The sequence below is a fragment of the Botrytis deweyae genome, assembly GCF_014898535.1.
Source record: "Botrytis deweyae strain B1 chromosome Unknown BDEW_033, whole genome shotgun sequence".
NCBI classification, from domain to species: domain Eukaryota; kingdom Fungi; phylum Ascomycota; class Leotiomycetes; order Helotiales; family Sclerotiniaceae; genus Botrytis; species Botrytis deweyae.
In genome coordinates, this window is record NW_024066240.1 from 166,715 (window position 1) to 193,035 (window position 26,321).

Genomic DNA, 26,321 nt, shown 5'->3' on the forward strand with positions numbered 1-26,321 from the left:
GAATCTACTCTAGAATCTAAAGGGCACGAGAGTAGAACAAATGCGATTTTTAGAGTATAAAAGCAATTGATTGACTTTTGAGAAGCATAAGAGTAATTTACCAAATCAAACATAATACATACCATGAGTTGAGAATTGAGTTGAAAGTTGGAAGTTACGAGTCATACTAATTAGAATGATAAGAAAGGAAGAACATGGGAAGATATTGATGGGCTGGTTTGAGATTTGATAGGAAGGACTTGTTTTGACTTTGAAAGATGATGAAGCCTGCTCTGCTCTGCTCTTTCCTTCTCATCTCTTTGATCAAAATTCTTTTTAGGGGGGAGCTAGCTATCTGCCGAGGTCTTGTGAGATGTGTTGTCCTGAGGTGTTGTTTGGAATAGAATAAATGGTTAGGTCTCGTGTATATGATGTGACATGAGGGAATTATCGTGAGATTGGTTAATATGTGGATGAGTGATAAGGATGAAGATGGAAATGGGCTGGAATTTACGTATGGATGGTGGGTAGTCGGGTCTGTTAGGTATGTAGGTAGGCAGGTAGACAGGAAGGTATATACCGCCACTCATACTAACTCAATTGCCGAATCGATAGAGAAATGATGTCTTGATCGTGAGTGAGTTATTAGTCAGAATTAAAGCATCAGCGTCATACTCGTTGAAAATGAATGGTTCATCGAGGAAGTGCTGTTTGGATTTGATGTCCAAGACTCTTGGACCCGGAACTGACATACTATAATTTTAAGCTTACTCCGTAAAAATGGTTCTAGTTCTACTTCTATTTCTTTAGAGACGATCTTATACTCTCGTAATATATTTAAAGTTACCCGGAGCATCAAATTTACAATCGTCAATGGCTAATTACTATAGAGCACACTAGTATTGATGATGGGTATATATCCAGATACACTAGTATCTTATCCGCATTTAGCCGGATGTCGGTACTTTTTAAAGGTGGTACCGAAGACCCCTTTTGTGAAACAACCTGGGAGTGGAGGCGCTCGTTCGCATCTTTAAACCAATGTAAGGTTAATGCTCTTTTCGCACCAAGTGTATGATGTATCAAGCAAGACACTTTTACTTGATTAATAGAGAATAATCAATCAATATCAGGCAAATGATTATTACCATTCAAGGGGACGGATGACCTATCTACAATATCTTACTTCGTACTATCATGACATGAGTGATGTGGATTCCGTATGTGTTGACAGATGTTCACTAGACCACTATTAGAATACCCGTACATCAAGCTTTTTCACGGTTAACACTATCACATCACAACTTACTCGATTTGAAATTTAAGTTTTCCATCCAAAATCTTATTTCATCCCCGTTCATCCCATCCGCCAATCCCCATCTCCAAAGCATCACCAACACATTTGGCAACTACCGTTTCAATCGCATGACGTTCACCCATCCCCCTTATCCCAATTGGCAAGTCTGGATCTTGAACCCATAACTCTAATTGAGAAATTCGTCCGAAATTGCAGTTGGTTTCGGACTCATGAAGCCTCAATGCGGGGTAGTACCTTGCTCTATCTTTGCATATAGCCGATGTGCTTTTGTGGGTCGAGGCAAGGATTTAGATTAAACATTTAGAAACGGAGAATAAAGACGTTTGATGTAGAAATATTGTGGATGCAATTATTGCATGTCCAATACCTTTGCGGGATATATGGAATAATGTCACTTGAAGGTCCAGTGGTTCAAGGCCAGATTGAATATAGTGGAGACCAGATGTGTTTTAAAGTTTCTCTTGGGAGAAATGATGGATGAAGGGGTACTTTGAATGGAGTAAGCGATCTTGAATCTTATATATAGGTTGTATCTGCTCTCGAGTTTAGAGAAAAAAAATCATCACATTCACATACTCTCTATCTACAACCAACTTCTTCACTCTTTCAAACAAATCTTCAAAATGGTTTCTGCATCTTCCCTCCTCCTCGCTGCATCAGCTATCGCTGGTGTCTTCTCCGCTCCAGCCGCGGCACCCGTCAGCGAGAACTTGAACGTCTTGCAACAAAGAGCATTGACTTCTTCCTCTACCGGTACCAGTGGTGGATACTACTACTCCTTCTGGACCGACGGAAGCGGTGGTGTTACCTACTCCAACGGAGCTGCTGGTCAATATGCCGTAACCTGGACCGGTAACAAGGGTAACTTTGTCGGTGGAAAGGGATGGTCCGTTGGTTCCGAGCGGTAAGTTTTCATCCATTCCTTCTATCGTCTATGAAAAACACATCAAACTAATCCCTCCCCATAGATCCATCTCCTACTCCGGATCCTACAAGCCCAACGGAAACTCCTACCTCTCCGTCTACGGTTGGACCACCAACCCCCTCATTGAATACTACATCGTCGAAGACTTCGGTACCTACGATCCTTCCTCCGCCGCCACCGAGATCGGCAGCGTCACCTCCGACGGTTCCACCTACAAGATCCTCGAGACCACCCGTGTAAACCAACCTTCCGTGCAAGGAACTGCTACCTTCAAGCAATACTGGTCTGTTCGTACCAGCAAGCGTACCAGCGGTACCGTCACCACCAAGAACCACTTCGCTGCCTGGAAGAAGTTGGGATTGACTCTCGGCTCCAACTACAACTACCAAATTGTTGCTGTTGAGGGTTACCAAAGCAGTGGTTCCGCTACCATCACTGTTTCTTAAATCTGCGATGGATAGAAGGGTGGTGGATGAATTAGTAGATGGGGAGTGGATGAAGAGTGGATGGAGAGTGTTGGGAATCTGATTTCTTGTATATATTCCTTACGATGTTGTTTCTGACAATACCGGATGTTGTCGTTTTTGTAGGCCCTTAAATTCTTTCCTACATGAACAAGTTTCCATTGGATTTATGTGACATTGTGATTTTTGAGTTCCGGAGTAGTGTGCAAAGCATGTGAATGACGACGAATTGATAATGCTGATCTACGCTTTCGAAGATTTTTACAGCTGTTCCAATGTCACATTTCTACAACAGATCGATCGGACGAAGCCGTCATCTGAAGAGTAAGAGTGAAATCTCTTAGGGAAAATATTATTACAACTGTTCTGACTATTGGGTTTCCATTGGATCTGCTCCCATATCTCTCATATCTTTCTTCGTGTCTATCATCGAATCAAACCATATCATACCATATCGTATGGTTCATCGCATCGCATCGCATCACCCCCCACCCTCCGCCATGATCTCGAAAGAAACTCCAATTTCTCTCCCGCCCCGCTCTCAGAAATAAAATAAAACTTCCATAAACACTAAAATCCTGTAAACAAACAAAAATTCAACAAATAACTCACAAATGCTCATACATTAAACCCCATCCAATCCAACCTACAGATTCATCACCCATCACCCATTTCTCAAACCCCATAACCAGCATCTTCACCGTCACCGTCACATCTCCCTCACACCACCCCTTACAAAACGCACACATACACACAAAATTTCTCATCCCTTCTTACATCTCCGCTTACTCTCAATCGAACGCTTAGCAACATTTCCTGTCTGCTGCAACTCCTGTATCTCCACTCGTTGCTGAATTCGCTCCTCACGCAAATCTTCTCGTTCCCGCATCTCAGCTTCTGTCTCTGCTCGATGTCTAGCTCGCTTAGATCGTCGGATAGAGTGTTCAGGCTCGTGCTGCTGTGGCGATTCTGGAGATTCCTCAGCGCGTCGTTTGGGGAGTTGGGTGCGCTCGGTTGGTTGGGCTAATCCGCGGATTGGGAGGGAACGGAAGTTTGGGAGAGATTCGAAGGTTTGTCTCTGTAATCTTGCTTGGTATTCCGCTATCTGAACTCGGATTTCTTGTTTATGTTGCTGAGCGAGCTGGGTTTGCTGAGATAGTTGAGAGAGTTGGTCGTGAGCGTAGTGAACGTGTTTCGCTAGTATATTCTTTCGATCTCGTATCTCGCAAGCTCGTTGGTCGTAGACGTCTCTTGCATCCATTGCCTTTTGAGCCAGTTGGTCTTCAGCTAGTTGGTCTTGATCCAGTTGGTATTGGTAGAATTGATCTTGATCCATTTCGTCTTCATCCAATTGGTCGTGAGCTAGAGTCGTCTCGTAGGTCGATTCGTTTTGTCGAGTTCGTTTCTCGTGAGCTATTTGGTCATAAACGTCTCTTGCATGCATTGCCCTTTGAGCTAGTTGGTCTTGATCCATTTGGTCATGAGTTAGAGTCATCTGGCAGGTCGATTCCTTTTGTTGAGTTCGTTTCTCGTAAGCTATCTGGTCGTAAGCGTCTCTTGCACTTTCAGCACGTTGTTTTTGGGCCAATTGATCCTGAGCGAGTCGGTCACAAGCTAGCTTCGCTAGTTGGAACAAATAATTCGGTTGTACTGGTTGTTCTTGAGCTGGCTGCTCTTGGGCCACTCGCTCGTGAGCTAGACTCGCCTTCTGAGTTAATTCATCCTGTTGGTTTCGTTTCTCGGAAGCTTGTCGCTCGTAAAAGATTGTTGCATTTTGAGCTATTTGTTCTTCGGTCAATGGATCTTGAGCCAGCTGTTCGCAAGCTCGTTTCGGCTGTTGGACCGCTCTAGTCGGTTGAGATAGTCGTTCTTGGGCCAGTTCATCGTGAGATTCTCGTAACTCTCGAGCCTCTTGAGCCAGCCTCACCTGTTGAGCTACTTGACCGTAAACATTTTTTGACTTTTGCACCAACTGAGATGTTTTCGTCGGTCCATTTGGCTGATATTGTTGCGCTTGCTTAGCAGTTTCTCGTGTTTGCTGTGAGGCTAAACTCTGAACTCCCTCAACATCTTCCGCTATCTTGTTACCATAATGCCCGGAATCTCTCAGCGTAGTAGACTGTCCAAATTGAAAGACGGCGGCAGGATTGGGATTTCCGAAGGGGTTTGGATTCAAGTCAGGTGTGTGTGCGGTCAGCGGGGAGCGTTGTGCGGCAGCATTCGTAGCTTTAGGGGGCTGTGAATGATTCGAATTGTGACCTGAAGCTTGGTATGGCCAATGCGGATTGAGGTCTCTGGATGCCGAGGGTGTGCGAGCCTGGAGTTGGAATCGTTGGTGAGGAGAAGGTTGACGAGATTGAGCTTGGTAAGATGGAGCATGTTGATCTTGAACCTCTTGGGAGTCTGACAGCGCTCGAAATGGATTAAGGTCGACTATTTCTTGAGGTTGAGGATTATTTGTTTGGGTGTTTGAAAGCTGTTGGAAGTTTGGATCAATTATGTCTTGATCTCGAAGAATCATGGAGGAATCAGCATGGGGAACACCAGCGCTTACAGTAGCGAGAGTATCGAGTTCGGAGTTCGTATCGACATCCCCTGTTCCGTCTCCAGACTCCTTTTCGACCGTGCCGTCCAATCCGCTCGCGGATTTAGGATCTTGCCCAGATGGATCACTGTTGCTTAGTACATGACCATCTTCATCAAGTGGAGGATAGCCATGCAGCATTGGTGAAAAGCGCAATAAATCGTTGGTTTGATCAGCAAGTTCAACGCCTGCGTCACTTGTATTGTCAAAGTTCTCAGGGCTATTGGATGGTGCGACAGTACATTCCTTCTCGACACTGGGAAGAACCGTATCTTCATTGTTGTTTCGGTAGCCAATATCGTCTTTGCTCAATTCGGTCATAAGATCAATCGCGAGATTGAGATCATCCAGATCACTTAGGGTTTTATTGAGTAGATCATCCTCTTTGGATATGAGGTCTTGGAACCTAGCTGCCTCGGCCAGTCTCTTGCCTCTGTTGTTCTCACTCTCTTCACTGACACGATCCGTCGCCATCGTCAATTTTTCTAGATTCGCTTCGAACAGTTTCTTCATTCTCCCATGACCAAAAAGACGAGACCGAAGCCTTTCTGTCTCGGAATGTGCTACTTTTATTTCCTCGAGCCTTGATATGGTCTCTTTAGCCGGACCTAGAGCTGGTGTAGCGAGTACTGGTGCGGGCATAGGACATTTTGGTACAGGCTTGGCAGTATATGGTTTAGCCTTCGGCATCAAAGGCAAATTGGCAACACTGTATTTTCGCTGGTCTGTATTGACTATGGGCATACCTGGTTGCGAAAATCGAGCTATCACATCCTGATTTGGCTGTATTCCTTGTGGTAAGTCCGCGTTCCTGTTCTCCAATGATTCTCCCCGTCGTCTAGCTTCCCTTCTTATATCAGACCCTTTACACTGAAAGCATGTACACAGAAACCTGCCATTGCTGAAGGGAAAATAAGACCTGGGCTTCCAAACTCTTTCCTTGCTACAATACCGATATCTGGGACCCTCTTCGCCAGTTTCCGTGTACAGGTTACTTTGAGGATAACCTGGCAGGTTTCGCTCATCTTCAGGAAGAGGAACATGTGGACCGAAAATTTGCAGCCATTGTTGATAGACATTCAACGTTGTGAAGTACTGTGGAGTAACACCAGCAGGGGCGCTTCCAGGATAGAAGACCTCATTGGAGAAACTTGGCACGATACATTGCGGAACAGGCGTCTTTCCTACATGAACGTATACCATTTTGTCACTGAACTTTATGCGACAGCGACAGAGTTTCGATGAGTAAATGGTGTGTCAAGTGTTGATGACTAAGGAAAAGATTCGGAAGTTGTCAGGAAGATATCGACAGTGCCGGACAAAAGTCGAAAGCTATCAGAAGAACAATTTTTTTTTTCGAATTTGTCCAATGAGATATGCAGTGAGTCGAGAGGTGGTCAATAGGAACACATAAAGTTTCGGGAATTATTCGTGTAGAAAAACCGACCGAGCGCGAATTCGTCACCTGGGGAACACTTAAGTAGACACGAGGCGGAGTCGAATTCACTTTGTTTACATTTTCTTATCTTGCTTTGTGATCAGCCATGCCGAGGATAAATGGATAAATGAGGGGCTGAAGGAGGGATGAATGGAGTGAATGCTGAAGTGTCAATGATGATATTGTAGATCTTGAGATATCATCTCATAATTATATTGTGGTTGTCTCTAAGCGAGAAACGTTGAGATGTAATTGTCGTCTGAATGGCAAAAGATTTTAGCGGGTGCATTGTTGAAGCTCGCAATCACCATTACTTAGTGACAAGACATATAATTTAGATGTAGGAGTTCTACCCTCTTTGGTGAAGCGTGTCTATTGAATGTAGATCCGTAATGTTTTGCTGCTCAAAATTCAAGTACCAACTCGCTTAAAAGTACGCCATTCATGAGCTTACGATTCAATACGCCTGATGACATCCATTTATCTCATAATTAGGTCGTGAGATCTTGATTTTTTTTTGTCAGTTGATGGCATGGAAGTTCTCCGGAGACGGGACATCACATCAAGGGAAGAAAAGATGAGAAGTGAGGTAGCGAGAGTGTCGGGATAATCAAATGAGAGATAGAATTGTGGAGTGATGGATGATTTATTTATGAGATCAGAGGCTATGCCTACCTAGTAGTCGAACAGCATATGATAGAAAGACATTATGTGATCTAAGACGCTGCCTGAGCAATGCATGAGCACTCTCTGCCTTGTTGCTGACTACTTACTGGGAGAAAATCACGGAAATCACATGAAAGTTTCTTTATCACAAGAACATGAGGAGATTCAATCATGTGTGTAGTAACATGGTATAGAGATCTTAGAAGATGAAATAAATAATATTAAAGATGACTACTCGCTCATGGAAAGTGTGCGCTCATGATAGTCAAGAAAACCATACATATGTTGGCGAAAAGTTGCCAAGTTGGAACCCCTAGGATAATCTACTACATATCAACATATAATCCAGAGAGGCTCACTATTTATAACCATTGTGTACTGAGATATCAAATGTTGATGCAGGCATTTGAATTACAGGTTACGAGGAACCTCACTTTGTCTATTGCCTTGACAGTAAATCTTCTACTATAGTTCATCTATCGGCATGACAGTAACCTGTTATTTTTGCATGGTTCATGTTACAAACAAAATTTCATGTTCATTCGAGACGACTATGAAAACAATAACAAAAATGTCAATAAACAAAGAAGTCCTGTCAGAAGTGAGTCTGGGTTCAACAAATATCAAAGCCCTCGCTTCGACAGTCGGTGCTCACACAACTGCTCGAGAATTCTGATATTGAAAATTCAAATATTGAAAATATAAACCCGAAGTAAGACCTTCAAAAAACTCTTGTCTTGTTTCGGGATTAGGATAGCCATTTAAAGTCCTAGAGCGCTTCCATTCTCCAAACTTCCCACAATCTTGACAACAACATTATAACTTCCAAATTCTTTGATTTGATCTTGTGTTTTGCTTTTAAATTCCCTGTTTGATAGGACTATTACTTGATAGATTGATACCATCAAGATATAACTTATCAAATCTATTAAGAATGGGATCTCGAGTTACTTTCTCTTGGACTTCAACAATTGAAGATCGAATCAAGTCCTTGGACTTCATATCATTATACGGTATACAATTCACAGTAAGTCCACAACTACTCATAGCTCTCTTGGTGATTCCAGAGTCCATGGTAGCTTGCTTATAGCCTCCAATTTCTCTCTTATTTCCAGAAACTGATCTGTTATACAGCAAAGAGTCTCCTCAACAAATTCAATTCGACACTATCAACGCCAGAAAAATCATGGAGAGCAGCTTAATTTGCTTCTCATAGCGTCGGATAGCAGCATACCCGTCGATACAATACTACTCAAGAAGCACCCAGAAAGTCGCTGGTCACTGGTCGCGGCAGATCTCAGCACTCTCTGACTTCCAGAGCAAAATGAGGTTTTGCAGTTGCCAGCCCCCCTGGGTATTAAGCCATGTAAGTCACCTCATTCCAACGGTCAGTATGCAACTAGCATACCAACACCTGATCTACCTCTTAAGATCATGAAGATCTACATTCAACACTTCAAACACCTCTTCAGGCGTATCACAACTGACACACATGACTCGTAGCGGTTCAATACTTTCGACAACGACTCGTGGCTTCCGGCGTGCGCCGATCTCCTTCCTAAGATCATGAACATATATATTCACCGCCTCGAACATCTCTTCAGGCGTAAAGCCGTTGATATGCACGGCGCACAACGAGAAATGAGAGTTCCAAGATGCCAACTCCAACCCCACCACCATGGTGGTGGTGTCTCAATTCGATGAAAAAAATTAAGTGAGCTTTCGAAGCTACCTCTACAATACATAGAGGACTGGCCTCGGTGTCAGAACACTGTAAGTCCATCCCAAACTTCTCCTCCTGCAAGCATATAAGCTCTACCATTTCTAACATTATACCCAAGTGATGACGACCTTGGACCCGAAGTCAACGAATATGACCTCGTGTCATTATTCTAGGACTGCTTCCCTCTTGTGAGCACGAAGCACCCTTCGTGGGCGATCTTGGCCCAGAAGTCAATGAATAAGTCCTGGTCTCACTCTTCCAAGCTAGATTTCCCTCCTGCAAAGGGAGTGAGACCAAGACTTATGCATTGACTTCTGGACTTGCCGGATCACAAGATATGTTACATCCGATTCGATATATATGCCAACGTTAAATCTGCTCCCGAGCAGATCTTCAAAAATATTAAGTTGTCTGCTTGCGCAGGCAGGCTCTTCTTTACTTGAAGTGCCTGTGTGGCTGTGGGGGTTTCAACGGTGGTCGTCATTCAGATGTGAAAGATGTTTCTGTCTGGTGTCCTTGGATGCTTGAAGAGCGCAAGGTGGCAGCTGCGTGGATGATGTGGAATTTTTATTGTCCGAGATGTTACTTTGCAAATACTTCTGGGGATAGGAGACGGGGGATGGGCTCATGTTCTTGATAGTAATATGTAGGAGGTGGACAAGTAGTAGTAATAAAACACAGTTAACCATAGCCGCTTCGGCGTGCGCTTCCTTTTCCTCGTCGTGTTGAACTGTTTGAGATCCTACTGGCAGAGAGTCGTGGACAATTTTGGTTAGTTCCATCTTGAGCATCTCATTGACTGATAGCTGATAAGAGTTTAGGCTTCGTGTGCAGAGCAAAGTTTGGAGCTCATACTCCAACCAGCTTGTATTTTGGTCGTAGACAGGCCGTACATGAAGGAAAATAAGAGTTTTTCTAGTGGCTACCTAGTAAGTATCCAGATTTTAGTTCAATTGTCCATAATATAAAGTACTGACTTCCCTTTTGCTTTAGACAATTAATACCGGTCTATGCCCCTACCCAAGGGTCCCAACGCCTTCATATGCCCTTTAGAAAGGGTATGCAATGGCCTTGCTGCCTTGCACTCGATCCCGGACTGCTTACTTCCGATGAAGATGAACCAAGTCAAGAATATGAAGCGGAAGAAGAGGGTGGATGATGTTAGTATAATTCTTCTCTCTCAAGACTGCTTTAATAACGCTTTTTGATAGGTTCCAACGGAGTTTAAAAGACTTTCCAGAAATGGCCTCCTTCGAAAAAGATAACACAACGAGAATTTGGTGCAGCCAAGGTGAAGAAAGCAAATGGGACTCAAGGGAATTCAAATTCGTCGGTGGCTTGATTCAAGCCAGGCGACTTTGCGTTCACACCATCCACTTCGTCTGCCGATGACTATTCATTGAGCCCTTACCTACACTCAACCACGACATCGGTCTCTTCACTGATATCCTCTCAGGCATTTCAAATGCCGCGGCTCTTGCTGGTTGTTGCTTTTCCCCTGCCTTGCCACCAAGGCAGTATGCCTAGACAAGAGGCACTCCAGCCAAGATATGCCACTTGAGAAATCACTTCCTTCATCTTGAAGCGATTTCCAGAGCTATGCCGCAATGTGAGTTCACAACACCCAATATACTTCACAATTCTTGTGTTTGACTGACTTTACATAGCGCATCAAGGAGTCGATCATTCACTTCCGTCGGGAATTTCTCGATGGTTCTTTCGATAAACCAGAGTATATAGAGTGGTATCCTGGGTGGACAATGTGGTTACATCAGCGAGATGTCTTACAAGTCATATTTTATGACAAAATGGCGAAGCCACACGCTTGCCGAGGATAGCGAAATCTACCAAGGCATGTTGGCAGGTAGTCCAATCAAACCCAGAGATCAGACCGAGCCAGATCAACTCCGAAACCTTGTTCGGCAGAGCTGATTGTGCTGTCGGAGAAGGTATTTGCTAGTCTCGTGCAGAATTATAATTCAAATTTAATTTCATTGAAGTGTTGCCATATCTTTTGTCCCATTATAGTACCAGAAAACACACCCGCTGTCACATACGACCATAGACTGAAGAGAATTGGGCATCCCGTCCGCTCTGCCATACACAAGCTTCAGATCGGTGGATTAGTAGTTGGGTGGGTGACCACCAGCGAATCCCCACTGTTGTATGTTTCTTTTAGCATTTTTGGCATCTGAGGGAGGGGGCGAGCCGGAAAAAGGAATATCTCTTTTGCGGTTCTTGATAGGTTTGGATGACTTTTTCAGAACACATAAAGCCAGCTGGCCAACAATTTGCTTCGGGATTGAGAGAGTCGTCCAGTGTTGATGCTTTTGTTTCAGTTATGCTCGACATCGACATCCCGAGGTCCAAGATTGCGTCGAGAAGTCTCTAAAACTGATCCTCGACGCAATCTAGTGGACGAGTGTCTTTCAGAGACAAAGAGACCCTCGAACCCTAAGATTGCTTTCGACGGGCATGCCTCATCTCAATGGCCCACTCTTTTGTCACCGACAATCAAGATCTACCCACCCTGCAACCCATATTCCATCGAGTATTCTTGCTTCTTGATACAAGTCTTATCAGTACGGTTTCCCATACCGTGGATCTCCACATCTAGCTTCCTTCTTGCCCGAGCAACTGTAGACCGCTCTCAAAGGCATACTGGGAGTATGTCAATCCTGAGAATCTTCACCTAGGTAACCTTTGCTTTAGTCCAGTGTCCCCAGGTTCTGGAAATCTTAGTACAAGTGGAGGTTATGCTTGTGAATACCAAGACTGCGGCGATGAGTAGGAAATTTTGGAGTAGTGAAGAGTTTGCAGAAAATGAATGGTATACTTGATATGACCTTGCATGTTGTTAGACTTCCAGCATTGATTGTATTTGATAAGTATTGTTGTGACTGGGATCTCCATGCAAATAATGTGAACAGTTTATGAATTTGTTTGTGAGAGAGCTGGCCCCTCAATATCCGACATTGCCGGAATCCACTGTGGTGAATGAATTGTGCTTTGTTACCTGTTCACTTCTTCAAGAATGTGAATACCTACCTACATAACTCTGCTGACAGGAAACCCATGAGTGATCAGAGCCGATATATAAAAGAGAGAGCACTCTCTAGGAAAGCTTTCGTCATTGAATAGTGACATTGTAGAATTTGGCGGACGAAGAGGAAGTGAACGTTTGCATCAAAAGCAAATAGTGAAGATCTAGTATCAGCATTAGTGCACTGGTCACTAGGCACCCCCGATTTTGAAACACAACGACCCTTCAAGAATTGACAGGAGCAAACGTTGAAGGGAAGAGGATTTGCAAAGACAGCCGTGAACAAGAAGCAAGCCCATTGAAACATCCGATTCTGCGAGTTGGAATTTCCAACTCGTTTCAAATTTCCAAATTCATCCCAATACCAAACCATAACTTCGATGTCGCTGATAGGAAGGATGTTTCCGCATCTTCTCGCTTCTATCGTAAATCTCGTGTTGTTGTCGTCGAACAAACAAAAATTGCGGGGAAGTTCCCAGCCACCAGAATCAAAGCCACTCTTGCCACTTCACTTCACTGACTCCCGACTACCGAGATTCCCATCCACCACCACTTCATCTGACAACTCACTCACACCACTCCTCACACAACACAACACAACACTCTCACCACATAAATCATTCGGTATCGCAAAAAGTGGAACTCGTCATTCTTCGACTTCGAGTACCTATTCAAGGCAATTGAGCTTGGCAAACATTGGCACACATAGAAATCTATGGAACAAATCGTTGGAATACGAGGAGATCGGCATCCGTACGGTACTCACTACCTATTTATAGATTCGCATGCATCTGACGTAGTCAACCGTATGGTTACATCCCCCACTGCCTCCATTCTCTCGTACTCGCCTTCACAATGAACAAGACTTACTTTATGTAAATTTATTACTCCAAAGTGATGGAAATGCGGAGGAATAAGCATCAGATCGAGGCGTCCGGAAGATGCACACGATACCGCTTCGATGCCAAGATTTTCGTCCCCGCACAGCCTTGCATGCAGTGTGCATATACCGCTGGTCTTCTCGTATTGCTGAGAGGAGACTCTGCTGATGGGGTTATCAATAGTGTTAATAGATATCATCTGATTTAGTTGCAATGGAATGTTTCTCGTAATTGACAAATGCAAACAATGTGGTCCTGGTGGGTACCCCGCTATCACGAGTTTCGATGGGTGAGAGGAGGCGACATATACGGAGAATTCTCTGATGAATTATTGGGGCGGAGATGAGGCTGGGTGAGGGGCTTTTGAGGGGTAGAAAGTATATAAGATATGATGTGCGCCGTGGTGGAAGATCATTATCAACATCTACATCTACATACATTACTTCAAAGTATCTCAGATATCTACAAGAACTTCTACCTCACAAACAAACAAACTTCCTCACCTCAACCACCCAAATTCAAAATGCAATTCCCAACTCTCGCTACTCTCCTCACCTTTGCCGTCAGCGCAACAGCCATCACCGTCTCCTACGACGTCGGCTACGATGATGCCGGCCGTTCTCTCTCCGTAGTTTCCTGCTCCGACGGAACCAACGGACTCCTCACCAAGGGCTACTCTACCCAAGGTTCCCTCAGCAACTTCCCCTACATCGGTGGTGCATCTACCATCGCCGGCTGGAACGATGCAAACTGCGGTAACTGTTACCAATTGAGCTATGGAGGAAGAAGCATCAATGTCCTTGCCATTGACCACGCCAATGCTGGATTCAACATTGGACAACGAGCTCTTGATGCTTTGACCGGGGGACAAGCAGTTGCGCTTGGAAGAATCGATGCTACTTACACTCAAGTCGATAGAAGTGTTTGTGGATTGTAGATGGTTGAAGGAGTCCAGAATGCAAGCATGGGGATAGGAATGGAAGAATGGAATAGGGGACGATGAAGATGGAGATGGATATTGCATTGGAGATGGGAGTAATGGTGTTTATGACGATTCACGAGTATGATTATGAATATTTTGAAGCAAAGCAATAATGATAATGCAAGTTTTGCTACCTGATCTTTTGCTCCATCCGTGCATTTTGAATGTTATCCAAATTTTGGTGCGAACTATGGAAGCTCGGTATGGCACTTCATATAGATTTTTCAACTTGAAACATCTTTGAAATGGAAATGGAAATGTATATGAATGGAGTCTATATTGATTATTCTATAATCTAAATGCTATTATATCTAATGGCGTCATATCTCTGTTCCCAAATTCCAATCCGAAACGCCGTATTATACCCATGTTCCCATGCCAAATTTAGTATCCCTTCAATAATTCAAATCGTACACCATCAGATCTCAACTCAACTCATCACCCCTCAAGACACCCTCTTCACAACGGGAATCTTCCCACCCCAAACCTGTGTATGAAATCCCAAGAACGTCCTTAACTGCTCCTCAAAATTTCCCATATACTCGCTATGAGTATACCTACACCTAATTTCCTGCAATTTCTCCAATCTCAACAAACCCCCGTAATTTAATTCCTCCCAGCTCTCCGCTCCTCCCTGTCCCTCATACTCCACCACTACTTCCTTACACCTTAACCATTCCTGAAACTTCAGATGTATATACATCGTATTATCCCAATCCAGGCCCTCCAACTGCACCACAGTGGCTCCATCCAAAATCCTCCTATCCACCGAGTCCAAAAATGCCATCCACTCGACGAAGCGTTTTCGACCTTTGAAATTCTCCCCGCATAGATCCCCGGCGAAAAAGGAAATCGTGTCCGTGAGGGGATTTACACAAATAGGCTGTCTCATGCATTTGCTGAGGAGAATCCCGCAATTGCCACCAGATTTCCCACGAGATCCGGGGAATTCCGAACGGTAAAGAAGAGTGTAGTGTAAGAGTGTCTCGGAACGTGATTCAGAACAGATGGAGAGGGTGATGGGGGGTGGAGTGGAGTGAGCTTGGAAGGGAGTGATGTTGTAGGAGAGGGAGACGGTTCGGGAGGAAGGGAACAGGGAACGCCAGATTTGGCGTTGAAGTTCCAAGGGGAGGCGAGTGAATTGATGAAATTCCCAGGTAGGTGATGTTGAGGTAGGTGGTGTTGAGGTAGGTGATGTTGGCTTTTCTGATGTTTTTGAAGACCTTGATGAGAACCATGATTTTGGCGTCGTGATCGACTTCCTGATTGACATCGTGACCGATTTTCTCCTTTCCTTGTTGAACATGAGTCTAAATGGTGATGTTCCTGCTACTATCCAAACTCTATTCTAGTACATCGAAATAGAATCAAAAGAATGTTCAAGAATGTTCAAGTGAGTATAATGAAAACAACAAAATGTCAAACGAGAAAATACGCCCTTGAGAAAATAACTATAAAAAGATCACAACACAAAAAAATTCCTCCGTGAAATTATCTGAAGTCTCCTATTTGAACTCGAGTCATGGAGTGTTTCTCTGACGTCTTTGCGCAATGAATCGAGTCGAGAAGCTAGAAAATTCTAGACTTTCTAGTGTTTCCAGCCTTATGATGAAACCGAAGTTAAATTTTTTTCTCGTGGCGTTGGAAAAATTCACCGATATACTTTGACGATAAGGAAACTTTAAAAGGATATAGAATTCAGGAGGAAATGAAGTGAGTGAGATGAATGATTAAAGCAAAGCGAGATAGATACCTACGTATGAGAGAGATAAGATCTTACATGTGCATTGTGGAAGGATATCTTCACCGCCGTCGTGCGTCTTGGACAAACAAGCATATACCTACTCACCGCGCATTCCCACTTGAGAATTAAAAGATTCGGAACCGGATAATTATTGCGACGTGTGTTTTTGAATCTTTTTTCTGTGATGAAAGAGAACAGGAATCCAAGGGATTTCTTCTGGCGACAGTGAGGTGTTGATCCTAGGTACATTGTGTCAACGAATATCGAATTCAAATGTTTCATCCGAATTTTTCGACCGACACTAGAGATGCATCGTGTGTATGCGAATCAGAGTCAATCACATGATACGATTGATGCAGACTGGTTGATGATTGACTTCCTTCCAGCAGGAGATTTCAAAGATCTTGGCTCATCATTAAATCAGATATGCAACAAGGATGAAGATAACGGGAATCATGTGAAAGTCATCTGAAAGTCATGTGATGGTCATGTGTCAGGCTGAACTGGCAGGGGTATGCTATGCAATCTCTTATCACCAAGATTCTTATCAGTCCAATAACCCATTCTCAACCTTTTCAACATCACGGCACGGCAACAGACAGAGAAGGGATTATTCTCGACCTTTACCTGTTTCAACGAGATAAACTGGATTGAATGGGAATGGGAATGGGAATGGGAATGAGAATGGGAAACATTCAAAATCTCGACTCCTCGTCAATATGTCACCTTACATATTACCATCGAACCAAACGGCAATAATACCTTTCTTAACACGACCCACCACGGCACAAAATTTGAATGATGGAAGCAAGGAAAACCCAGATCTAAACTCTCCTCGTTCGGTGTAGCCGCCCGAACCCTGAGTTACGGCGCAGTCTGCTTTTACTTTTGCTTGGGACCTTTCACTTCTTGGTGTGTTCTGAACGATAGGAACGAACTTTTAATATAAAATCTTTTCAAAATGACGAGTTCAATAGATCATTCGTCACCTTTGTCTTCCAGCCAGAATTAAAGGAGTTTCAAATGTTTGGTTCCAGCTTATCGGTTTGTTCAAATCTGGTTAGGATTGCGAAGAAGATTGGAGCTCCTAGGATGGTCAATCTACACGATCGGTTCATCAAGCCCTATGAAAGTAGTTCTTCGTTATGTGATAGGTCAGGCCATCTAAGGATCGTGGGTATAAGCTACCAAAGGCTCAAAGCTCACGATGGTACCTGGAGATCCACCATAATATATGACAGCTGTACGGAGTTGGTACTCTTTCAAGGGCAGTTACTGGATACATCGGACGGGAAGATAGTGATTACTATTCACGAACAGGTGCCCTCATTTAGATGTTCGGTCCCTTGTTCTTGATACATCGTTGAACGATTGGTTCTATTCAGCTGCATTCATGAGAAGATGGGTGTTCTCCCACGGTTCTGACCTTGATATGATTATTCGAACTTCTATCGTGGGTTCTCATTGGTTGGTTTTAATCTTTCGTGGCTCAACAAACAGACCCAATCATTCACCTGAGCTCCAAGAAGAGACTAGGTACGGAGAATTGCCTCGGTTTCGGAAGATGACAAGTGGGTCTGTCGTCGATTTCATCTGAAGCTATTCCCATTTCATGGGTACATGTTAAAATCTAAGTGGATTTTTACAGATGACAGCTCTCCACAAACTGTGTCCCTTGATCTTTGGTATGGTGTATCCCAATATATCTCAATAGCACGAGCCACAATACATACACACCACGCCCAGTCATACTCAAATAACATTATCAAATCTTCCTTCGGACCCATTTTCAAAAGGTTCTAGAGGGAAAATAAGGCGATGTTTGCTGGCAGCCACAAGTATCGTGCCCCAATGATTTTATACGATCCATTTTAAGAGTAGATCCTCGCCAAATCTATCGGTTCGTGGAGGTACAAGGTCAGGCAACTTTCCGATTGACCAGCAATGTCCATGTCTAATGGTGGCAATTTTCAACAAAAATGATTGAATGAAACGAGGCTTCATCGATCATATACCATTGATATTGTTTTAAGGATGGAAATTTGAAATTAGTATCTACATGAAATTTACATTTTAGTTCAACGAACCCCAGAACTTATACTCCACCTGTTCTTGACTCTCTTTGATTGTACTCTTTGACTTTCAAATATACATACCCTTCTGCCGTTACCCATTGTGCTTAGGTTATCTCAAAGCTTGGTTGGCAGTGACATATTCGATGTATTGGTGTTACGAAGTCAACGACTTGCAAAAACCTGGCCATTGGATTTGAGATTGCCCGGATGATATGAGCTGTACAAATCTCGTTGTGGAGGCATGGACATCTTGGGCCATAGCCGTCGTGTTCATTGCAGTGAGAATTTCTGCACGAGTTTCGAATCTGGGATGGAGACAATTAAAATTGGATGATGGTTTAATGTTTGCCGTTTTGGTTCGTAGCACTTTGATGCAACTTGTTGGGATATGATTCTGATGTGCAATGATAGTTCGCATATACAGCTGAAGCAACCTCATCATACTACCTCGTGGCTCGCTGGTTAGGTTATTCGAATGGTGGAATGACTGAATTGGAGCGTCAGACTCTTGATCCTAATTCTTTAGAATGGTTGTACCGAGTTAACGGGGCTAAAACGCATATTTGGAATTGGGTAACCTACATTTCGTTGATGTGGTTACTGAAAGCTTGTTGGATCACCTACTATGCTCGTTTGATGTAAGGGGGTAGCTCTCGATCTCGGTATTATTTAATGACTAACATTGAATTATAGTTCAGCTGCTGAAAAAAGGCCATTGAAACGTATCACTGTAGGATATGTGGTGTTGGGTGTCACATATCTATCAGCTATTCTGGTAGTATTTTGTAAATGCATGCCATTGAAGAAGCAATGGCAAATTTATCCAGATCCAGGAAGTGAGTAACTGGCATCCAGCCTATTTGGAGACCTTTTTAATGACAAACCACAGATTCCTGTTATTCTGGCAATTCTGTCTTTCAAATGGCTTTCATCATGTCTGTTAATACAGTAACCAATATGTATATCATGGCTATACCTCTACCTGTACGTTTAAAAAGTCTAGCCTCGCGTTCTCTTAAACTGCAACTGACATATCATAGACAATTCTTGGTACCAAGTGCATGTTACCATATCAAAAGCTCTTTCTTCTCGTCCTTTACAGTGGAGGATTTCTCGTCACCGTCTTCGGAATCCTACGTTGTGTTTCCATCTTGACCGTAAGTTCTGGCTCCGACGTAACTCTCCCATTCTCATTTCACCAACCTTCTTCCCCTCCCAAATCCATTCGAAGACTAACCCACCTCGAGACCTTAGGCACAGCCACATCAAGCGGACAATGGTCGCTTCGCGAATCATTTCTCGCAGTCCTAGTAACCAATCTTCCAATCGTCGCTCCCATCATCAAACGTTATTCCCAACAAGTCCGTGATCAATCCACGAAAATCTCATCACATACAGGAAGTTCGCCTTTTCGAGAAGAGGAGGTCGAATTGGGTGAACTGAAACTGAATCATGAAAGATCCCGATCAAGAGGAAGAAAGCAATCTTTAATCCCTAGGATCAAAGAAATTGGACCTGGGGAGTGGGATGATGATGAGGTTGTTATGGTTCCGAAAGCTGCGCTGCAGAGATCTTACATGGGGTGCAAAAGTTCGGCGCCAAGTGAAGATGAGAGGGGGAATTATTTCCAGTCTCGTTCGCACACATCTACTACTCCTAACGGCAATGGGAGCTCGAAAGAAGAATTGCAAATATCGGAATTACAACAGCGATTAGATTTAGTACCGAAGAAGGAAAAGAGTAATATGAGAACGACGATTCAGGCGGGCTATGGAAATCATAATCGCTGGAATTGGAGCAGGGATGAGAGGAAAGATGGAGAAGGGGAGGAGGTGGAAGAGGGTCAGATTAGAGTGGTGCAGGAATTTAGATTTACGAATAGTGCTAGTAGTGTTTATGGGGGACCTGTTGCTGGACGATAGGTTGATAGAGGATATGAGAAGAGAAAATGGGGGAAGAAGGGAGGGTGAAGGGAAGACGAAATTATATGATACCCAATGTTAGCATTTTTCAATTTCATCTCGCATTGCATTCCATTGCATTCCATCTCCATACGTTCAAATACATATCTCACCTAGTAGTCTTGGTAGATTGGCTTGCTGGCAACCCGAATTCTTGTATTGGAAATAGGGTTTGCTCAATAAGTAACAAAGTTGTAATTAATACAGCAAAAGCTCGGAGAAGTCCTCTCTCCTCTCTTCCTAAATTGCTAAAGTTACCCTTCTGAGGAGGAATTCCCTTCATATTCTTATTTCACTCTATTTACGTTTCTTGATTGTTCGAGCCAAAGATAGAGGCTTCATTTCACATTTTGATGGGTACCTGCCTGAACGACTTTTATCCGGTCAACCGGCGAAGCCAAGGTGGCTAAGAAAGCTGATTCGGGCGAATTTAGAATGACAAGGTTGTGGATGATATAGATGGTATATGCGATCTAGGCAAAATGAGACGAGTGATAGAACGTAGTCATGGAAATGGGGAGAGTTTTGAGAGGCTCCTCGAGTATGTTGATTCTGGAGGCTTGGTGTGAGGACCTGGGATAAAAAAAGTTTATTCAAGTGAATGGATTTATAGTAGATTTTTAGGAAAGGGGAGTTTGTTTTCCAAATGAGCTGTGGAAAGATGTATGTTGATCTTGTGGGGGTCGAAAGAGTTCTGATATGGAAAATCTTGACATTTCGAATAACACAATGTATTCGAGAACAATACTTGTTGATAAAGTCAAAGATGTGCCTACCAAGCGGTTCTAGACACAATGGCCCAAATACACTGTCTCTGCTGGTGGTGGTGGTGGAAAACCGAACAAGTCAACTAAGCCCATTCTAGCATCTTATCGTAACAATAAACTGTGATTCTAACGCTGTAAAGTTCCATGCTTGGAAAAGTATCTTTGCCATAGTTAAAGAAGTGGTTTATAGTCTTTCATTACTTTCTCAATGATTCTGGAATACAATTGAGTTTTTGATGTCAAGTACATATTATTTCGAAGCTCTTCATCAATTTCTCTTTCAATTCCAGTTCAGTCATCTTTATCCAGAAACTCATTTTTCTTCTATTTCCGAAATTTACCACAAAGCTCCAAATCTTTCAAATTATAGAGTCTTTGATGGTCCTCGGGCATATCAGCATAAGACAGTTCAGATTGTCTCATATCAAAACCCACACACACATCGCATCACCGAGGATACTTCCTTTTTGGCGCCGTTCTAAGAGAAAATACATTGAAGTCGCATAAACTGCAATGAGAGCCATGTGTCGCAATCAAACGCCACGTTACTGGTGCTGTCATATCCCCGGCAGAATTGACGGCATTGACCCAAGCGATCGAATCATTCCTGATACCCCAACACCAGCTCCAGATTGCAATGGAAAGGGTTCGTCCGGTCCCTCATACCGCGAACGCAAGCGCAAATATTTTCAGCAAAAACAATTGTGTCCGGATTGCACCAATAAGATCAATCGATACCCTCCAGTAAAAAAAGAACTCAAGACCTGGAGCAAAGAAATTTTCTATCAAAAAGTTACCAGCGAAGTTGTGGACTTCTTGAATGATAGAAGGAGGGATAATGGTGAACTGGCATTGATGGATAGTGAAAACCTTCAAATTCGGGACAGTGTAGAGAGACATTTTTATATTGCGATTGAGCAGCCATATTATGCAGACTTGTTTGCCTTCCAGTTCGAATACTTCAGGAATGATGAATTTCTTCGGGAGGTCAAGCGGAGAGTTTTTTCGGAGAAAGAGAATCAAATTGCTGGGAAGGACGTTTAGTTGGAGTATATCTTGCCCCGAATTAGCTCCGAGAAGTTATAACAGGTAGTCATGCTGAAGTTGAGGTTCATTCTCTGTCTGTCTTCTGAATATATCTACCGTGCTTGATCGTCTTTGTAGATAGTTTTACACCCATCGAATTGTATTTTTTACGGTTTGAATTTGATTTCATATTACCATGTAATCCGTTCTACATTTGCTATAATCATTAGAACTTTCTAGCCAATATCACTCGGGCGGATCTATTTCTAGATATATCTGTTAATAAATGATATTGAGTGTACCTGATACTATGCTTTGAATTGTAAAAGCATAAGCGAAAATTGTTTGGCTTTCTACTTCACTGTGTCAAAACCGAATTCATCCATACATATGACTTCCATCTCCCCCTCCCCCAAGATGAAACGTCAATCCTTCAGTAATAAGCCACGAGTGGTCACAAATCATTCCCGCACATAATCCGGCTTGGGTGGCTTGGTAGCTGTTCGTGCCGCATTTTAGGCAGACAAATAATTTTCCGAATTTGATTTCTTGGTTTCGAGATTCTTCCTCATGTTATATTCGTGGTTGTCTTTGAAGAATTATGCGCGCATTAGTGCGCTCGATTTTGAATTGATTCGATGATATGAAATCTTCAATTTCACAATTTGTTATCGTTTTGTTTTGTAGTCAGGCTGTCAGCCCGAGTTGCATAGCCGACCTACCTCGAGGCCCGCGGCCGGCCTCTCAATAGCAAAAATGAACGCAATTCATTCGAAAATATACCCATTTATTTCGGGTTTGATGGTGCATAGCGCACAAGTGTCGAGGCGTTTATTTGAAAACACATGATAATCCGCCTGAGCTGGCATATCAGCAAATCTCGAGGTGGTAATCAGCCATGTTTATAGAACTGTGTAACGGAATTCAATTGTGGCTTGGTGAGTGCCTATTGGCATCGATTATCTTTATAACTTCGGACTCTACCCAAATATCAAGATACCAAATCAAAATCAAACTCTTCAGAGTAATCATCTTTTTATCAATTTCACATCAAATTACATTCAATCAAAGATTACCTTCAACAACAGAATGACAGCAAAATCAGGATCCGACTTTGCTACTCAACCTTCCACTCCAAGACACAATCCAAGAAATGCTTTCATCTCAACACCTGACTACACTCCCCCTTCATTGTCCCCCTCTCCTCCCTTCAGATTCTCGGCAAATATTACATCTGAATCAGATCTATTCATCTCAGATTTTCGTGCATCATCAACTACGAAAGATAAATCAAGTAATGACTCTGTAGCTTCGCTTCTGAGATCGAACAATGGCTCTTATTCTCATTCCGACCTTACTTTGACTTTCCCACGAACAGCAATGAACGATCGAACCACTTCTTCCACAAATCCTGGTTCAGAATACGTGCTTACTTCCTTCGGCAATATATCTATATCTAACAATTCCATTCTCACTCGCGATCGCTACGATCTAAACATCACTCGGAATCCTTTCCATCCCCACAGTCAAAAATTAAATCTGGAGTCCGAGGACTTACGCACATACTATCAAACCCTCCAATTCTACCGAAAATGGACTTCTCATTTGATTTCTCACCTCACTGGTATCCCTATAACGCGCAATCTAACATCCACTTCTCCGGATAATTTCATCACTATACACTCTCCTTCCCGCACTCACTCTCTCAAGCACGATGACCCTCAACTTCTCCCCCCTCGAGCTGACCACCCCAATGAGCTCACAATCCTCACTCGCCAAAAAAATTTAATCCAAGAAAATGATCTCGCTACTTCCATTTCCCAGCTCGAGGCTCTAATTAAGCATCTACTCTCCCTCCCTCTCCCCCACACCCCTCAAAACAAGAATGCCAATACCGATACCCTCCTCTACCGCGTGCACACTGCAACATCTCAATCCACCTATTCTCGCTCCTACGGATTCCGCTGCTCAGGCTGGATAGACAGTCTCTACACATCCGGCGTAACAGACGAAAGACAAGCCGACGGCCGCGCATTCCAATCTCATTGCAACCGGGACAAGGTTCCCAGTCCCTACATTTCCGTATCCACATCCATTGCACGAATTATGAGATTGCCCGAGTGCCACAAAGAGAAAGAAGCGGGAAGTCGTGTATCTGTTATCTCGCTGAATCGACTTAGACAATTGGGCATTAAAGCACAGAGTACAAGTTTATATTTTGATGAATTTGTGTATTCCTCAGGAGGGAAGATTTCGAGGAAGAATGGGGACAAGGATCATCTATATGAGGATGGAGTGAGTTATGTGACAGATACTCATTGGTTGGTAGAGGAATGGATACCGGATCAGGCAATTGTCAGTGAGATGGATTGTGAGGAGTTTTTTAAGATAGCCGACAGAGGAGGGATCAATAGGGAGGTTGCCAGGAAGTACCCATTCAAAACAGAATTAGAGGCACTGACAATCGACTTGGAGAAGTGGCCTGAGAGGTATCCGGGCGGGAAGAAGTAGATGTCAGAGTGAGCAAGGAAAAATGATCACGAAGCCTAAATATTCAAGAAGGATAGTTAACAGGAGGAATGAGGAGCCGAGAGAAATAACAGTGCAGATAGGACGATCCTGCCAGATCCAGATGTGAATCTAGCCGCCTCGCTCTCCCGGCTAAAAGAAGCGTCGAAGAAGATGGAGTTGGATACACGAATATGAGTTTGGGTTGTTGGAGTATCGGCTAACATGATTTGAATATGTATGCATGTCTTTTTACCAGCCCTGTAATAGTTTCTCTTTCGATTTTGGTTGTCGTTAGTTTTGGCGTTCTTAGTTTATGGCACTTTTTCCGGTGGTTAACTTACCAACTATATATATAGAATCAGACTTCCATCCAACCTTAATCCTACGTTAACCTTCACCATTATTAAGTCAGTAACCTTCAAGATACCCATTTTCTTAAGCTATACTAACCGTCGGGTCAGGAACGTAATGGCGGCAACGATACAGCTGACCAATTTGCACATTATGGTAGTTTATTTGAAGTTTGACTCGGTAAATTGGGCCTGTTGTTGCTGTTGTTGCTGTTATTGCTGCTGCCTTTGCTGCTGTTGATACCGTTGATACTGTTGCTTCTCAGAGTATCGTGGCTCTGGGATTCTTAGCATCATCCTCATTTCTAAAATTCACTGATTCTGCCACCTCAATCCTGCCATAATCCGACTGAATGCAGACATCGTGAATTCAATGTTGGAAAAACATTCCACTGGCGCACGAAGCGACCCCTGCCTTGCTGTATCGCGGAGAATAGGATTAGCGGCTCTTTTGAGGCATAAAAACACTACTCCTGGAGCCAATAGCGTGTTCGTAGAGTCTGGGTTGAAACACATTAAATCAGATCTTTCGATGCCGCCTTCTTTGACCCATTTCTTGAGCTTCAAATTCGGCCTGGAGAAGATGCAATCTGATAACGCATAATACTACGCTCAATTGAATCGAAGCAGCAGAATTGTATGATAGGTAGGAAGATGATTGCCCTCTTTTGTCGAAACTCATCCTTTCCCACGTTTAGTACATGCACATTGGAACTGATCATTTCATTCGCTTTGAGTACTTTATTGTTTAGGGCCCAATTATGAATAAAAATCTACGAAAATTCATGCCTCGGTTAGTCTAGCTAACCTTAAGAAGATGGCGCTCTCAAATACCATCTGGAAGTGTCCGTGGTAGTCTTTGCATATAGCGGAACTTATAGTTTGCATAACCCCTATCATTACCCTTGGCATTTGGTGCCCACTCCCTGAAATCTACATCTAAACACTGTACGGTTTCAAAGCCATGCTTCATATAAAGCGGAAAGCCGAAAGGCGAAGCTTGCATGAAGATGGGCAAGTCCTTTTTGTCTGCCAATATGTTGCCATACTCAACGAGAACATTACCCATACCACGTCGTTGGAAAGTCGATTCTGTAGAAAGGACTTTGCAAAGAATGTGGCGTTGCCCTTTAGTCCATCTCTCCAGCCATCGATTGGTGTCAGCCTGCACGAACATTGGCAGGCCTGGAGGGAAGTCGAATTCGCCTTTAGCCAAATCTTTTGTCGAAGCTAAGATCTTCGCTGCAGCCTTCTCATCTCGTTCTCTGATTTCCACATCGGTTGAAGTATTCTATGAGGCCCAAGCAGTAATCTGGCCCGTATCCTTGTCAACCAGTTTGATATGCTGCCAATTCGGCTCACCGACTTGACCTTCGAGCATCTCCGTCACTCTTTGCTCGAATACTTTTGGATTGTCGAACTACAAGGCAAAAGCATTGTCGGGGAGACAAGCAAAAACGTGGATGTAAGCGAGTCTGGGTATATCTGCACGAGTCGCAGGCGCAAGTTCAAATGTTGGAGACGTTTGATTCATGATGCTTGAGTATTATATGCTGAATATATTTTGAGATGAAATAGGCAATCTGAAATTTATGTTTTTAAAGGCTCTTGCGATGTCATCTTCAGTTGCGAGATTATATAGATTATTGGCTCTATAGAGCTAAACTCAGAATACAATGGATAAGAGAGGGGCAGGCGGCGCAGCAAACGACATATACAATGTGGAGTGGCTCAAATTTGCGTGATACTCCCGGAAGTTGTTGAAAGATTGGAGCCCTCCTTCGACCTCCGTATAGCATCGCCTATAAGCATCAAAGACTGCCAAGATAAAGAATCTCAAGGATGGTTATATGCGTGTTAGATTGATGCAGAAGAAGACAGACT

General features: G+C 43.3%; 10 protein-coding genes across 10 annotated transcripts; 5 read left to right on the plus strand and 5 right to left on the minus strand.

Moving 5' to 3' along the window:
- Positions 1-1,920: 1,920 nt before the first annotated feature.
- On the plus strand, positions 1,921-2,668 carry EAE98_010081 (uncharacterized protein; the record flags this gene model as incomplete). The annotated part of the gene is made up of 2 exons (XM_038957702.1): positions 1,921-2,201; positions 2,266-2,668. 2 exons carry the CDS (start codon positions 1,921-1,923, stop codon positions 2,666-2,668), a joined length of 684 nt encoding a protein of 227 aa, XP_038805928.1.
- Positions 2,669-3,449: 781 nt separating this feature from the next.
- EAE98_010082 (uncharacterized protein) lies at positions 3,450-6,473 on the minus strand (the record flags this gene model as incomplete). The annotated part of the gene is made up of 1 exon (XM_038957703.1): positions 3,450-6,473. One exon carries the CDS (start codon positions 6,471-6,473, stop codon positions 3,450-3,452), a length of 3,024 nt encoding a protein of 1,007 aa, XP_038805929.1.
- A 2,320-nt stretch (positions 6,474-8,793) lies between these two features.
- On the minus strand, positions 8,794-9,054 carry EAE98_010083 (uncharacterized protein; the record flags this gene model as incomplete). Its single annotated transcript, XM_038957704.1, has 1 exon — positions 8,794-9,054. The coding sequence occupies one exon, from the start codon at positions 9,052-9,054 to the stop codon at positions 8,794-8,796; it is 261 nt and encodes an 86-aa protein (XP_038805930.1).
- A 510-nt stretch (positions 9,055-9,564) lies between these two features.
- Positions 9,565-9,879, minus strand: EAE98_010084 (uncharacterized protein; the record flags this gene model as incomplete). The annotated part of the gene is made up of 1 exon (XM_038957705.1): positions 9,565-9,879. The coding sequence occupies one exon, from the start codon at positions 9,877-9,879 to the stop codon at positions 9,565-9,567; it is 315 nt and encodes a 104-aa protein (XP_038805931.1).
- Positions 9,880-13,544: 3,665 nt separating this feature from the next.
- EAE98_010085 (uncharacterized protein) lies at positions 13,545-13,958 on the plus strand (the record flags this gene model as incomplete). The annotated part of the gene is made up of 1 exon (XM_038957706.1): positions 13,545-13,958. The coding sequence occupies one exon, from the start codon at positions 13,545-13,547 to the stop codon at positions 13,956-13,958; it is 414 nt and encodes a 137-aa protein (XP_038805932.1).
- Positions 13,959-14,448: 490 nt separating this feature from the next.
- On the minus strand, positions 14,449-15,276 carry EAE98_010086 (uncharacterized protein; the record flags this gene model as incomplete). The annotated part of the gene is made up of 1 exon (XM_038957707.1): positions 14,449-15,276. The coding sequence occupies one exon, from the start codon at positions 15,274-15,276 to the stop codon at positions 14,449-14,451; it is 828 nt and encodes a 275-aa protein (XP_038805933.1).
- Positions 15,277-16,334: 1,058 nt separating this feature from the next.
- On the plus strand, positions 16,335-19,816 carry EAE98_010087 (uncharacterized protein). The gene is made up of 6 exons (XM_038957708.1): positions 16,335-18,178; positions 18,234-18,460; positions 18,516-18,658; positions 18,712-18,806; positions 18,863-18,979; positions 19,070-19,816. The coding sequence occupies exons 1-6, from the start codon at positions 18,035-18,037 to the stop codon at positions 19,742-19,744; spliced, it is 1,401 nt and encodes a 466-aa protein (XP_038805934.1). The 5' UTR covers positions 16,335-18,034; the 3' UTR covers positions 19,745-19,816.
- Positions 19,817-21,072: 1,256 nt separating this feature from the next.
- Positions 21,073-21,594, plus strand: EAE98_010088 (uncharacterized protein; the record flags this gene model as incomplete). Its single annotated transcript, XM_038957709.1, has 1 exon — positions 21,073-21,594. One exon carries the CDS (start codon positions 21,073-21,075, stop codon positions 21,592-21,594), a length of 522 nt encoding a protein of 173 aa, XP_038805935.1.
- Positions 21,595-22,665: 1,071 nt separating this feature from the next.
- On the plus strand, positions 22,666-24,087 carry EAE98_010089 (uncharacterized protein; the record flags this gene model as incomplete). Its single annotated transcript, XM_038957710.1, has 1 exon — positions 22,666-24,087. The coding sequence occupies one exon, from the start codon at positions 22,666-22,668 to the stop codon at positions 24,085-24,087; it is 1,422 nt and encodes a 473-aa protein (XP_038805936.1).
- A 1,176-nt stretch (positions 24,088-25,263) lies between these two features.
- EAE98_010090 (uncharacterized protein) lies at positions 25,264-25,818 on the minus strand (the record flags this gene model as incomplete). The annotated part of the gene is made up of 2 exons (XM_038957711.1): positions 25,264-25,728; positions 25,804-25,818. 2 exons carry the CDS (start codon positions 25,816-25,818, stop codon positions 25,264-25,266), a joined length of 480 nt encoding a protein of 159 aa, XP_038805937.1.
- Positions 25,819-26,321: the final 503 nt, after the last annotated feature.

Bases quoted from the DNA above. Each gene is read 5' to 3' on its own strand.
- EAE98_010087 (XM_038957708.1), top strand. From the start codon at position 18,035: ATGAGCTGTACAAATCTCGTTGTGGAGGCATGGACATCTTGGGCCATA. The intron at 18,461-18,515 runs GTAAGGGGGTAG...ATTGAATTATAG, and splicing joins ACCTACTATGCTCGTTTGAT to TTCAGCTGCTGAAAAAAGGC. The intron at 18,980-19,069 runs GTAAGTTCTGGC...ACCCACCTCGAG, and splicing joins GTTGTGTTTCCATCTTGACC to ACCTTAGGCACAGCCACATC.